At 37.9% G+C, this 15,843-nt stretch overlaps 1 protein-coding gene across 6 annotated transcripts in view; it reads right to left on the bottom strand.

Annotated features, from left to right (window-relative positions):
• LOC127496077 (uncharacterized) overlaps nt 1–15,843 on the bottom strand; it is a 485,656-nt gene that overhangs the window by 200,168 nt on the left and 269,645 nt on the right. For 2 of the 6 annotated variants that reach the window (XM_051863677.1, XM_051863676.1), the window contains exons 1-5: nt 13,432–13,737; nt 3,476–3,556; nt 3,174–3,293; nt 2,861–2,980; nt 261–371 (exon numbers count right to left, since the gene is read on the bottom strand). The exons of the other annotated variants lie outside the window; for them this stretch is intronic. In XM_051863677.1, coding sequence (XP_051719637.1) covers nt 261–371; nt 2,861–2,980; nt 3,174–3,293; nt 3,476–3,519 — 395 coding nt within the window. In that variant the 5' untranslated portion in view covers nt 3,520–3,556; nt 13,432–13,737. Of the gene's footprint in view, nt 1–260; nt 372–2,860; nt 2,981–3,173; nt 3,294–3,475; nt 3,557–13,431; nt 13,738–15,843 lie in introns of those variants that run through there. 6 annotated transcript variants of the gene reach the window in all.

The following is a 15,843-nucleotide window of genomic DNA, read 5'->3' on the forward strand; positions in this document are numbered from 1 at the left end:
AAACTAATGTAGCAATGATGAGAATATTGTTTCTGAATAAATTGTATTTATACAACAACAACAAAAAAAATTTTCTGAAGATTTTTCTCTTTAGGCAAGCAACTTTTTTTTACTCTGAAAGTGACTTATATGAAATACGAGCACTTTGGAAACAATGTTTGTCCATCAAATTAGCGCACCAGGACAATCTTTTGTGTAAAACAGTATACTGTAGACTGTATATATGTATAATACGGACCTGAAATTCTTATTCCTCATACCTTTCATTGCTCTGAGTTCCATCTTTGAACAGTATTGGTCGATCTAATGACTGGTCACTTTGTAGAGATGTGCAGGAGGGAGCTGGAGACGTTCCTTTATCCGGTCTCAACCTTTGACACAAGTAGAAAAAAGTGAGTGTGTTCTACAAATAATATACAAATTACCCTGAAAAACAAATAACCCACAATTCACGTCATTTGCAACATGAAATTGAAATTTGCTTTGCTAACTTTAAAGGGATGGTTTCCCTAAAAATTACAATTAAGTCATAATTTACTCACCCTGGTGTTGTTGTAATGCAGTATGTCTTTCTTCTTTTTTAGACCACAAAAGGAGAAATGTAAAAAAATGTCTCACTCGCACCCGTGTAAATAATGGTGAATAGCGACCAGCATCAAGCTTTTAAAAAAAACAATGCGAAGGTATCACAGAACAGTCCCATGCAACATGTGTCATATATTCCAAGTGTCTTGGGGGCATATGATAGGGTTTTATGAAAAACAAACTTAATAAATAAATTTAATGTATTATTTAACAAAAATCCTGACATTAGCCGTTGGTCTTCTGTGCACGACTACTCCAGATTTTTAAAAACATGACATGAAATATAACGCCTAGAAATCCCAAAAAGTATCCATGTACTTTCTTCACAGAGTTTGTCAGATGACAGTCAGGATGACAGATGACAGATGTGAATGCGATAACTTCTTGTAGCAATGAACACAACAGATATATTCACCTCAGAGAAGAAAGTACATGGATTGTATTTTCGTTTTTCTCAGCGATATGCTTGTTGTTTCCCGGAGTTTTGACGCATTTTATATATACTTAATAAATGCTTATTTTTATTAAGTATATAAAATAGCGCATTGATGGGCGTGCTCTTGCTCTCTCGCTCTGGTCGATGTGTGCGCACGCTCTTCCGGGAGAAGTGCCTAGACAAAGAATTCCATCCTTTATTACGTAATACAGGCCATGCTCAAAAAAAAAAACTCTCCGAGAGATATCTGAAGGAGTATTTTTGGTACAGAAATACTCTGTCATACGTCCAACTCGTTTTTTGAAACTTTGGCCATGTTTAGCAAGAGAATCCAACTCTTTAACAGTGTAAATAAGTGAGAATGCATGAAATAGCATTAGAACCCCCCTTTAATCTTGATTTCTCACAACTTGTGTGCTTTTTCTGAGTGAGATGGAGTGAACTGCAGCACTAAAAGAGTCTCACAAATGCACAGCCAAGCACAGAAGACCAATGGCCAAGGTAAGGATTTTCATTACATAATACATTAAATTTTGGTTTGTTTTTCACCAAACCCTATCGTATTCCCCCAGAACACTAGGAATATATGACACATGTTGCATAGGACCATTCTATGATACATTTGAATCTTTTTTAAAAGCTTGATCCCTGTCGCTATTCACTGTTATTATATGGTTTAGTGTGAGTAGGACATTTCTCCTTCTGTGGTCCAAAAAAGAAATAAGGGCAGAAAGCATTAAAACAGGCTTGTCAAATTTAGCACCTGGAGAGCCAAAGTCCTAGAGAGTTTAAACCCTGCTTCAACACACAAACCTGTATTTTTCAAATAAGCCTGAAAGACTTGATTAGCTGGATCAGGTGCATTTAATTAAGGTTAAAGCTATGGCCCTCCAAGAACTGAGTTTTGCTGCATTCACTCCACCGCGTAATTACCGTAATCTTGAGATGACAGCACGCGATGTTATATTTGGAGCTGTTCATGTCCTCGGACTGGGAATTATGCATTTCTATGGCACCACTATCAACGGCTAAATGAATCTACAGCGGTCAGGTGGTACAGCGACCACATGGTAAATGTGGGAGCTTTCAGAAAATCCCAGCTTACAAACTGTAATTACGAGCTCTACGAGGATGTGAACGCTTTTTATGAGCCAGAATCTCGTAGTCTCGTAGTATATGGCGTGAACGCACCTTTTGACACCCCTGCATTAGAACAACACCATGGTGAGTAAATGATGACTTAATTTTAAATTTTGGGTGAATTAACCCTTTAATCACATGTTTGCTTCCAAACATTAAAGCATTCATAGAGTAACATTTAATACAGAGTAACAGCAGTAAGACATTTGAATGTTTTCACAGCTTTTCTGTTCTTTCAGGGTTCCAGACCAAAGTATGTGAGTGTTGTGGAGTGGAAGCCAAATGGTGAGTGGGTTTTTCAAGTTTAAAGAAGTTTTTAAGTTTATTTAGTACAATTTAGGCAAGGGTGATATTGCGTAATTATAATAAATTGGTCACACTTTAGATTAACGTCCAATTCTCACTATTAACTTACTAACAACTACGACTTTTGCCTAAATAAACTCCTAATTACTTACTGCTTATTAGGTAGTTGTTAAGTTTAGGTATTTGGTAGGATTATGGGATATAGAATTTGGTCATGCAGAAAAAGGCATTCATATGTGCTTTATTTGTACTAATAAACAGCCAATATCCTAGTAATTATGTGCATGCTAATAAGCAACAAAATGTTACCAATAAACTATATAAATAATTACCTGAAAAATTACAAAACCAAGACAAAAAATTATACTGGGAAAATGTTTGCAAATACTGCACCTTTTATTCCTCCTTTTCTTCGGTGCTCCATCTTTGAACAGGATCGGTCGATCCAGTGACTGCTCACTTTGTAGAGATGTACATGAAGGTGCTGGAGATGCTGATTGACCTCGTCTCGACCTTTGGCGTGGAGGGAGTCTTTATTAATAATCGTTTTAAATATATCTTATTTATGTGCAATTATGCCAATTTTCAAAGGGTTTTGAGACAAAGGAATATAAGAGCAATTCATTTTTCACTTATGAACATTATTTTTTTCTTTTCTTTCCATTTTGGTCCGCAATAAATTGACAGGAGTTTGGAATTGGTATACCTTTCATTCCCCAGAAAACTCTGAGATCCATCTTTGAAAAGTATTGGTCGATCCAGTGACTGCTCACTTTGCAGAGATGTGATTGAAGGTGATGGAGATGTTGCTTTATCTGGTCTTAATCTTTAAATGAAGCAGAAACTATTAAACGAAAATGCATTTGAATATAAAAAAAGAAAAGAAAAAAAGGCCCATTTACTGTGATGGCCCAGAAACAAATATTTGTGCATCAGTTTATTTACCCAATTCATCTGAGACTTAGATTAAAAAAAACTGTAATACATTTTAAAACTGCAGTAGTTTACCGTTCACACTCCATCCCCACATCTTCTGAATCCTCTGTGTCCATAGCCTCTTAAGCAGTTACAGCAGTTACATCGTACACTCTTTTGAGGTAAAACACATAACATAGAACACAACTCATGTTATAAAAACAATCAAATGCGGGAGAATGGAGAAAATGCACTGCACAGATAATCTTATCACCCTATAATAATACGATCTCTGATGATTACTTCCTCTTCATGGCCTGGTTACGTTTCTCTGTGTCGTAAACTATAGGGCGAGGCTTCTAAAATTTGGGGTATGACATTTACATGACGACAGTTTTCAGACGCCACATTTATCAACACCCGTTTATTCGTGCGACAGAATTGGCCGCTTACGAAAGTTTAACGAATCACACGTGAGCGTTGTCGCAAGCTGATTTTTTCGCTCGGATGTACGCTGGTTTCTATGTTCATTTGATAAATGAGGGCTACTGTGCATGTAAAAATACTTCTACCACAAAATGTTTCCTCACCTTGAGGACAAAGCAAAAACTTTCATATTATCATACTCTCTCCAATCAGAGACATTAAATCCAAATAACATAATGGCCTTGGCCCAGAGCTATCCGTTGGAATTTATGCGAGACAAAAGTATTTAACCTGTTAGCCAGCACCCCCGCTTCTGAAAAATCCCAAGAAATGACATACCAAAACTAAAACAGATACAGTTCATGAAGCCTTTGCACTAAAAGCATAAGTAAGGTCTTATTGAAAGCAGACACTATGCAGTTTATTGTAAAGTCATAATTAATTATTGTCATAATGAAAAAAAATAGTTATAAATAGCTTCAAAGTTTTGTAAAGTTATTAGAAATTTATTTTTATGAAATATCTTTATGAAAATAAAATTGAAGTTGGCCTTGTAGCAATCTAGAAATGCACTGCAGCTAAAGCCACATGTTATATTTCAAAGATGACAAGTCTAAAATGCTGAGTTTTATTAAATGATTTTCAAGGTCCATCCAGTGTTTTGTCTCAATTGTTATGTAGTGCAAACTGCCCCATTCAGTTCCAGTCTCCCCTGCACACATTCACACCTCTCCGGCCTGCTTATGGTTCTAATTATTTTTTTATTTTGTCTCTATTATAATTACTGACGATGCTGTATGCAAGCAGATTTAATCCCTCATTTCTTTCATCACTTCACCTTCTTTGAAACTGTATCAAATAAATGCCCTTCATGAAAAAAGAAACATTTCAGTGAACTTTACATTTAAAATTATTCGTAATAACAGCTAGGTGGCAGCCTGGCAGTTGCATCTAGGACTAGCATGTAGCTTAGCAGAACACCATCAATACATGACAATTTATGAGATTAAAACCAAGTTTTTGCTCCAAACTTACTTTATATCACAAGTCGAGTATTTTAAATAACCTTCTGTGATGTGATGTGGCATCGGATCAAAAAAATCTGACCGAAAATATGTTCTTTTATGGTATTCTGCACAATGAGAAAAGCTATCCCAAGATTAGCATTGCATTATAAATATAATCTATTACTATGAAATACCTGACATGGCATGAAGAACACAGTTCTTAATACACACTTAAGTACAGTTGGCCGCATATTCACAGATTCGAATTTCCCAGATCAATAACTCGTGAGCTAAATGCTGTTACTACACAAATAACATCTCTTTTCAATCGTAGTATTGTAGAGAGGCAGCTACAACCTAATTTTCCTCAACTTTCCTCCACAGTGGACAAAATACATTGATCTCTATGCGCGGACGGCTGACAGACAGATTCGAAGGGACCGTCTGCAAAGTGCAAGACCCTAAAAACGTTACTACAAAAACAGTCAATAACTTCAATGTTACACACTGTAGTATCACCAAATTTATTTCACACACCCCTGTTGGCCTGCTGGTTATACTACAACACTTATTCTGGAAAAATATGTTTGTTTGTTTTTTTAAATAATTTTTTATACATTTTTTTATAATGAAACACATGTAATAATGTACTCGGTTACTAACGTAACCTCGGTTCCCTTAGATACGGAACAGAGTACTGCGTCGTCTGCTGTTTAGGCAGAAACGGGAAACTCCTGTTTTCACCGATTCTGAAGCCTTTTTTAATCATGCAGTGAAACTGCACGGCCTTGGTTCATGGAGTTTAAGTAAACGAACCAATGACGGTGCGGCTGAGCCACGCGAGCCAATGGCGAGCGAGCCCGCTCAAACCCGCCAAATAGGGGTTAAAACGAGTGCTCATAAGCTGATCACATTGGTGAGGCTTATGTAGAGAGAACCTGCGTTTGTAATGCAGGGACGTTCAGATTATAAAATCTGACAAAGGTGGATGGCGAGGCCCAGCCGGCCGCCTCACAAATTCCCGCTATGGACACGCCAGTGGACCATGACCAAGAAAAGGGCCATGCCCCTCGTGGAGTGTGCTCTAACACCTATGGGGCATTGTAGGCCCAAGGAGGAGTAAGCGAGCGCTATAGCATCGACTATCCATCTGGATAATCTGGGCTTTGTGACCGGAAGACCTTTCGCATGGCCACCGAAGCAGACAAAGTGTTGTTCCGACTGATGAAAAGAGGCGAAACAATCAATGTAAGTCCTCAGGGTCCTGACTGGACAGAGTAGGTTCAACTCCTGATCATCCTGGAAAGGAGGAAGTATAGAGAGAATGACCATTTGTGCCCTAAAGGGTGTGGATAGGACCTTCGGGACATATCCATGTCTTGGTTTCAGGACAACTTTTGAGTCGTTAGGCCGAACTCAAGACAGGAGGGTGCTCACGGAGAGCGCCTGTAAATCTCCCACTCGCTTTACCGATGCTAAGGCTAGCAATAAGGCGGTTTTTAGCGTTAGAGGACACAAGTCGACAGTCTGGAGTGGTTCAAAGGGAGGGCCCTTAAGGCCTGTGAGAACCAAAGACAGGTCCCATGTGGGGACCGTGTGGGGGCGGGGAGGGTTCAGCCTCCTAGCCCCTTTTAGGAAACGAACAACAAGGTTGTTTCTCCCCATCGACTGCCCTGCTACGGGAGCATGGGAGGCCGCTATAGCTGCGACACAGACTTTAAGGGTAAAGGGAGTATGGCCCTATCCATTAAGTCTTGAAGGAAAGACAATATCAGAGATATGTCACAAGTAAATGGGTCTTCACCCCAGGCTGTACACCAGGCAGCAAAGACTGACCATTTTAGGGAGTAGAGACGTCTCGTTGACAGAGCTCTGGCTTGTTGTTGGACGAGAGCCCGCCCTGGCGATTTATGAAGGACGCCACTGTCATATTGTCTGATCTGATCAGGACATGGTGTCCTGCCAGGAGAGGAAGGAAAGACTGGAGAGCTTGATATACTGCTAGCATTTCCAGGTGGTTGATATAAAGCTCGCTTTCCTGGCTGCTCCAAGCGCCTAAGGCTGAGTGGCCATCGCACAGAGGCTGTCGCACCATCTTGGAGGCGTCTGTAAAAACGACTTTCCTCTTGCACACAGTCCCTACAGCCACGCCCTGTTTGAACCAGCAGGGGTTCATCCAAGGAGCCAGGGTTGCAACGCACACCTGGTTCACCTTGAGCAAGCAACGACCGTGCTGCCAGGCTTGGGGCGGGACCCGCGGTTTCAGCCAGAACTGCAGTGGGTGTATACAGTAGTAAACCCAACTGCAGGGCTGGTGATGCTGAGCTCATGAGACCCAGCATTTTCTGAAACGCTCTGAGCAGCAGAGAGGTTCCGGGCGTAAAAGATTCCCCGAGCTGCAGAATGGCCAGGGATCACTCTGGCAAGACTACGGGGTGTTAGGTTGCATAAATAGTTCAGAGGTTCGGCATTTAACAACAAACACCAAAGGAATATGTTTTCAGAGTTAATATATATTCCATGAGTCTCACCTGAGACAGGGGAGAGCATCATGTTATGTTCTACTGAGCGCTGTAAGCATTGTAAGCATCTCGCGCTCTTGTAGTGAGAACGCACGCCCTCAATGAACACGGCTTGCGGGGGCGTGGCCAACAAGCGAAACGCTAAGAGATTGGGCATTTTACAACAAACGTTGGAGAAATATGTTCTTTCAGACTGAATATATATATAATGAGTCTCACCTGAGTCAGGGGAGAACGTCATGTCATATTCAGCTGAACGCTGTCAGCATTGAGCTCGCTCTTGCGCCCTTTGTAGTGAGAATGCTCTTTCTCAATGAACGCGGCTTGCGGGGGTGGGACCGGCAAGCGACACGCTCAGAGATTCGGCATTTTGCAACAAACGCCGGAGAAATATGCTCTTTCAGAGTGAATAATACACCACGAGTCTCACCTGAGTCAGGGAAGAACGTCATGTCATATTCAACTAAGTGCTGTCAGAAGTGAGAGAGCACTTGTCCTCAGTGAATGCGACTTCCGGGGCGGGGCCGGTAAAAGACGCGCTCAGAGGCTCGGCATTTCGAAACAAACACCAGAGAGAATGTGCTTTAGTAAAATTAAGCTCTATGCTCACCTGATGGAAAACGGCAGGCTGGATGAGCCGAAACAGGTGCTCTAGGACACTGAAGGCGGCTCGGGGGCAATGCGCTTACCAGGCTGCTTGAGAGCGGTGTGGAGAGCAGCGCTGCTTGAGAGCAGCGAACTGATATGGCTGCTGACGAAGTGGCGCGCTGATCAGAGCTGCACGAAAGCGGCGGGCAGAGTGGCAAGGTGGCAGAGCGGAGAGCTTAACAGGCTGCAGGCTGCAGGCTGCTCATGAGCACCGAGCTGCTTGAGACCGGCGAGCTGTAATAGAGAGATGCAAGCAGAGGAGAGGCGAGCTGATCTTGCTGCTGCAGAGCGGCGAGCTGATCAGCGGCGAATTCCAGCTGCTTGCAGCTGAAGGTGGATTTAAGTCTCGGGACCAATGAAGAGATGTGATCTGCATCGCTGAAGGAGAATGAATCTGTTTTGGCGGGCCTATTTTGTTATCTAACAAACGGGCCTAACCTATTTTGGCGGGCTTGAGCGGGCTTGCTCGCCATTGGCTCACGTGGCTCAGCCGCGCCGTCACTGGCTCGTTTACTTAAACTCCACGAACCAATGGCCTTTTTTAATCACTGCGTGATTAAAAAAGGCTTCAGAATCGGTGAAAACAGGGAAGAATGGAAAACTCACAGCCCGGGACAGGCGTGAGCCTTGGCTTCGGCCTCACCTTGATTTTATTATACCTGGATATGAGTCTGTCAGGTTTGACAGAGAAGGAAATCAGGGGGGAGGTTGTGCAACATTTGTAAGGGATGGGATATCATTTAAAAGAATAGCAACCTCAATAGAAATAGAATGTGTAATTATAGAAGTATACAAATCAGATTGGAATTTGGTAGTAGTCAACCTTTATAACCCATGTAAATCATTAAGTCTAGATGTATTAGAGGACATAATTATGAGACAAGGAAAAAGGAAAGAAATATGGTGTGGTGACTTCAATGCACACAATAGTCTTTGGGGAAGTAAACACACTGATAATAATGGGGAAGCAGTGGAAGAATTGATGGATGTTAGGCAGTTAGTTTGTTTAAATAATGGAAATGGTACAAGAATTGACATACGCTCCAACACATTGTCTTGTATTGATCTCACCTTAGTTTCTAATAATCTGGCAAATTCTTGTGAGAGGAATATAAAAGACAGTACAAGTATTGGGAGTGACCACTTTCCAATAATATGCCCATTAAACATTGAAATAGATATTCAAGAAAGGCCTAGGCATAAGAAATGGGATTTTACAAAAGCTGACTGGCAAAAATTTATAGAAATATGTAGTGAATCAGCAGATTTAATTGTAATGGAAGGTGATATTGAGAAATGTGCATCTGAAGTATCACAATTAATATTAAATGCTGCTTTGAATAGCATACCACTCAAGACAGTTGGAGGGAAAAGGAAAATGGTTCCATGGTGGAATGATAAATGTACAGAAATTATAAAAGAACGAAATAAAGCTCTGAGAATATTAAGAAATAACTTGAATCAGGAAAATATTATTTATCAGAGGAAAAAGGCTCAAGCTCGAAGAGAAATTAAAAATAGTAAACGAAATGCATGGAGGAGTTACTGTTCAACTATTGGGACAGAAGTTCAAATAGGAGAAATATGGTCAATGCTGAAGAAAATGAGTGGGAATAAAGTGTATGTTAAAACACCAGTATTAGAGGATCAAGGAATAATGGCAATAACAGATAAGGAAAAGGCAAATATATTAGGAAAGAAGTTTGCCAGTGTGCATAGTGGAGATCATTTAGATGATATTCATAGACAAAATAAAGAAAAGATTTTAAATGAAAATAGGGATGTGCTTATTAAAAAAGATAACATGGAAAATACTATGGATGAAGAAATCAATATGAATGAGTTAGTGACAGTATTAAATGGTATCAGAAATACTGCTACAGGAGAAGATCAACTGAACTATATTATGTTTCAAAAGTATTAGAGATAATATTATATCTATTTAATAAGATGAAGGCAATGAAAGAAGAAGGCAAAATGCTAAAAAATTGGAAAAGTGCATTAATATGGCCTTTTAAAAAACCTGGAAAGGATCCTAACAACGCTGGCAATTACAGACCCATCACCCTAACATCCCACCTATGCAAGTGGATGGAGAAGATCTTGGTAAGAAGACTTAATTATTTCCTTGAACACATAGGTTTATTTGCACCATATCAAAGTGGTTTCAGAAAAGGACGTTCTACAATGGATGCTGTTGTGAAAGTAAGAAATGAGATAGAGAAAACATTTAAAATGAAACAATTAATGAATATTGTATTTTTTGATATTGAAAAGGCTTATGAGTCTATGTGGAGGGAAGGGTTATTAATTAAATTAAATAAAATTGGAATAAAAGGTAGGTTCTATAATTGGGTTTTAGATTTTTTATCAGAAAGAAGATTTAGAGTTAAAGTAGGATCAGAAGTATCAGAGGAATATGAAATTACTAATGGAATTCCACAAGGAAGCGTCATAAGTCCAGATTTATTTAATGTTATGATTAATGATATTTTTATGAATTTAGATAAAAGAGTTGGGTCAGCTTTGTATGCAGACGATGGGGCCATTTGGGTAAGAGGATGAGATCCCATAGGTGTGATATATAAAATCAAGGAAGCAATAAGTAAAGTAGAGCAATGGTCATATAATTGGGACTTTAAGCTCTCTCCAAGTAAATCCTGCTATATGTTATTAATCAAGAAAAAAGGGATAGACAAACAGAACTTGAAGTTATATGGCCACAATATGGAAATGGTAGAATGTTTTAAATATTTGGGTATGTGGTTAGATCAAAAAGGAACATGGAAAATACATATAGAAAAGGTGGAATCAAAATGTAAAAAAGTTATAAACTTAATGAGAGCATTAGCTGGGAAAGATTGGGGAGCAGATAAACAATCACTGATGTACATTTATAGGGCTTTAATGAGGTCAACGATAGATTACGGATGCTTTGTGTACGGAGCAGCAGCTAAAACACATTTAATGAAAATTATTAATAAAGCTTTGAGGATTTGTTCTGGTGCTATGAGATCAACACCAACTAAAGCACTTCAAGTAGAATTAGGAGAAGTGCCCTTAGAACTGAGAAGAGATAAACTTATGCTTACATACTGGTGTCGATTACGTGGATGTGGAAATGAAAACCCTACAAATAGTGTTATTCATAAATGTTGGGAGTATAACTTTTTTAAAGGTAATGGCTTTGGGTGGGTAACAAAGACTAAATCAGAGGAATATAGATTAAACAGTATCTTTTTTAACACTCCTACACCTTTTAGTAATATTCATGTTTGGCTGTTTCCAAAAACTGAGGTAGATTTGAATATAATGGTACTAAAGGATAAATGGGAAGAGAGTGAGAAAGGACATATACATAAAAAGCAAATTTTACAGTTATTTAGATATTTATACAGATTGATCCAAAGATGAAGAAAACAGGGTAGGCATAGGAATATACATACCAACATTGAATGTAAGTATTGGGAAAAGATTACCTGACCAGCTGTCAGTTTATACGGCAGAGATGATGGCAATTATTATAGGGTTACAGTGGGTGGAAGAAGTAAAACCAGGTAGAGTGGTATGTTGTGTTGACTCTGTAGCAGCCCTTTACAGTATTCAAAATATGAGCTCTAATAGAGAAGATTTAATGCTAGAAATCCACCAAAGTTTATTTAGATTGCGGAGGCTTCAGATAGATGTGAGATTCTGCTGGGTACCTGCTCATGTAAATATAAAAGGGAATGAGAAAGCAGACAAAATAGCAAAGAAATCAACCAGGATAAACGATATTATAAATATTCCATTTGGCAAAGGAGAAGCTAAAGCAATAATTAAAAAAGAAATAATGAAGAAATGGCAGGACATATGGGACATGGATAATAGTGGAAGAAAATATTATAGTATACAGAAATGTATTAATGCACAGGGTATTAATGGAAGGAAAAGAAGGAAGGAGTCTGTTTTAACCAGATTGAGGTTTGACCATACAGGGTTAAATAAAACATTGTTTTTGTTAGGTAAATGTAAATCAGATGAATGTATAGAATGTAAAATCACAGAAAATGCAGAACATATACTGTTACATTGTAGGAAATATAGGGAAGAGAGGAATAGATTAAAGCAAAAGATAATTCAGATTGGAAGGAAATGGAACCTTGAAGGTGTTTTGGGAATAACAGGAGAAGGGGTTAAAAAAATGCAGGATGCTGTCGTGGAATATTTGAAGGATACAGTATTATAGGATAATTTAGATAATTTAGATTTTTTTTTTTTTTTTTTTTTTTTTGTAAAAGTAGATTCATATTCATGCTACATACTCCGATACAATAGTTGGCGGTATGCACCTGATAAGCCATGGTTGCAATCTGCCATAAAACTAAGAAAAAGAAGAAGAAGAAGGTGAAAACAGGAGTTTCCCCGTTGCGTCTTGCCTAAATGGCAAACGACGCAGTACGAAGTGTAGTGTCGAAAGGGAACTTCATTGTAATACACTGTACTGGCACCAAATTCAGTTCACACATCATTGATGTCCTGATAGTTATACTACAACACTTATTTTGGAAAAATTTCTTTTTGCATAATTTTTTATGATTTTTTATTATGAAAAATGTTTAACTTCACTGTAATACACTGTACTGTCACCAAATTCAGTTTACACATCACTGATGTCTTGGTAGTTATACTACAACACTTATTTGGGGGAAAAAAAGTATTTTTGCATAATTTTTATGATTTTTTATTATAAAAAATGGTTAGTAACTCAACAGTTATGAAAATTACTTTCATTAACTTCACTGTAATACACTGTACTGGCACCATATTCAGTTTACACATCACTGATGTCCTGATAGTTATACTACAACACTTATTTTGATTCAGTTTGTGATGTGTGAACTGAATTTGGTGACAGTACAGTGTATTACAGTGACGTTATTAAACATTTTCCATAATAAAAAAGTCATAAAAATTATGCAAAAAGATATTTTTCCAAAATAAGTATTGTAATATAACTATCAGGACATCCGTGATGTGTGAACTGAATTTGGTGACAGTACAGTGTATTACAGTGACGGTATTCAATATATTTCATAATAGTCGAGTTATTAAACATTTTTCATAATAAAAAATCATAAAAATTATACAAAGACTTTGTTTTCCAAAATAAGTGTTGTAGTATAACTATCAGGACAGCAGTGATGTGTAAACTAAATTTGATGACAGTACAGTGTTTTACAGTTGTTATTAAACATTTTTCATAAAAAAGACATTTTTCCAAAATAAGGAATTAAAACTCCCAAAAAGAATCCATTGGGGAAAGTGTCGAAGAATGTCAAGTTTCTAATGAAGAAGCGTCAGTTACACAGACAAATTGAGGCCTAACAATAATCACACTTTACTTTATCTCATAACTATAATTAATTTGCCTTAGGAAAAAAAAAACGGAGTGAAGCACACTTACCAGATAAATCTATTTGGCTCCTTTTCTGAATTCTTTGAGTAATTCCGCAATGAAAATCATTGTTGTTGTCGACTTCTTAACACAGACAAGCTGCTGCGGTGAAAAATGTCGAATATATCAAAAACCAATCCAATCCAAACCAATTCTTGGTAAGCTGATACTGTTCGACACATAAAGGAGATGAGCAGACAAAAAAAAAACAAAAAAAAAAACAAGAGAGAAGTAAAAAACAAATAAAGTTGATATTTGAAGGTACGTCAGGAAGCACAGTGACACTTTTGCTTTCGTTTTGTTTTAAAGGAGAAATGTCTGATTTTTCGACGATAGTAGTTAAATAACTTTCTAATAGGCTAGTTGAATGGGCAGAGAAAACGATGTCCTTCATGTCTTTATGAATGTATTAAGTGAAGATCACATAGACTAAATCTGGTATTTTATACCATAGTGAAAGGTGTGTAATTTATATAATAAAAGAATAATACATAATAAAACAAATATAACACCCTCTCCCAAAATGCACAACTTTTGTGCTTTTTTTCTTGACATTTTTGAAAAAGATTTGTGATTTTTTTATTTTTCTCTGAACGTGGTCACGGATCAAAAAATAATAAGCGTGAATCAAAAATTTAAAAACGCGTAAAAATATATTGCACAAACTAAAAAAAAAATAATAATAATAATGCAAAATGATCAGAATAGCAATCACGGATCAAAATATAATAAACGTGAATCTAAAAATTAAAAGCGCATTCAAAAAATAACAAGCATGAATCAAAACTTTAAACACATTAAAAATTATATTGCACAAATCTTAAACTTGTGTTTGTGTTCCTTGGTTTAATTTTCTTTGTGCTTTCTTACATTTTCTGCTCATATTTTACTCTTTTGTACAATTGTGCTGTTTTTGTCTTTGCTCTTCTTTCCACGTTCTGCTCTTGCTTTTCCAAATGTTGCAGTTCGAGTTTCATGTAAATTAGGGCAGGCTTAATCGTCACCATTGGTCCACTAGTTCTAGATTGACAGCTCCTCCTCGCCAATCAATCGAAGAGAGGGAGATGACATCACTCCAATGCGACTCATGGCTACTGATGCTCACTATACAGGCAAAGAATATACACTAACAAGAAGCGACACTCAATAGAACGTTCCATTGCAACACCGGCGCCCAGCAGCGGCCCTGCGTTTTCGCCATTCTGGGGTATAAGCGACTCGGCAGTCCAATAGTGTCTATGGCAATATCAGCTGCTTTGTTAAAAAAACAACAACAAAAAAAAACCGTACATTAAAGCTGAAATCCAACCTTAATGATGACAACACAGAATAAAATATTATCACTAGTGATCATCAAATCCTTTTAACAGTTTATTAGACTTAGTGTAAGCCTTCCACTCTTTTCCCAAAACCTTTTTGCTCTCTAGAAACCCAGTCAGTTTGGGTTAAAATTCTTTAAAAGATCTAGTATTAGCATTAGGCTTATAAACACTGAATTAATACCAACATATGAAATTAAATTAAGGACATGCATCAGAAAAACTGGGAATGTTGGACAATAAATATATGAATATAACAGCTTGATTTTGCAGTGTTGTCTAATGTCCGTTTAAGCAAACGTCCAAAAGTGGGAATTATGGGATAACGGACACAGCAATGCATCATGTATTATAAGATCATTATGTTTGTAGCGTGATCCAAACGTACAATATAGCCTATTTCAATTCAGACCTAGGAGTGATACTTTTATAGGTCTGAAATATATTGTTCGCTGCAAAGATGATCTTAAATTTATTAATTATTAATTTACTATTAATAAATGTGTAAGTTGCATAAAATGGAAATACTCAATAAAGTATGCTAGCTAAGTTACCTCAGATGGATGAATGGTTGGATTCCACAACTGGTAAAATATAAGACAATACAACATTTACTGTAGGTGCCATACAATTTACTGATGATTTCATTTGAAAAATGTTATTTTGCGCTTCTGATTTGGCAGTGAAATTCGCCGATTTTGGATGCGTAAGATGTGAAGGATTCTATGGTATTTTCACCCCATAATGGCGGCCGCGCTACAGGAGCGCCATCTAGTGGCTGTTGCCCAAAAAGTATCAGAGTGTCACCTCTTGGGTTCTATACTCTTTGATACAGGGGAAGATAACCTGTCACAGCTGGCAATTTCCGAGCTGGGGTAAAATCTTTCTGTGGCAGGACACCGTAAGCCTCGTTTACACTGCACACGTCTGTGGCGCGTTATGGCTCCGGCAAGGTTTTGTTCCGTCCTCTACGCGGCGACAACTCACACCAGAAGCATTTCAGAAGCGAAGCGGCTGGATTCGCGAGACCAAGAGATTTGCCTGTCTGAGGTTTTTTCCCTTGATTTTTTTCGTGTTTTTAATGGCTAAATGGTTATATTTT

The sequence above is a fragment of the Ctenopharyngodon idella genome, chromosome 15, assembly GCF_019924925.1.
Source record: "Ctenopharyngodon idella isolate HZGC_01 chromosome 15, HZGC01, whole genome shotgun sequence".
In the NCBI taxonomy this organism is placed as follows: Eukaryota; Metazoa; Chordata; class Actinopteri; order Cypriniformes; family Xenocyprididae; genus Ctenopharyngodon; species Ctenopharyngodon idella.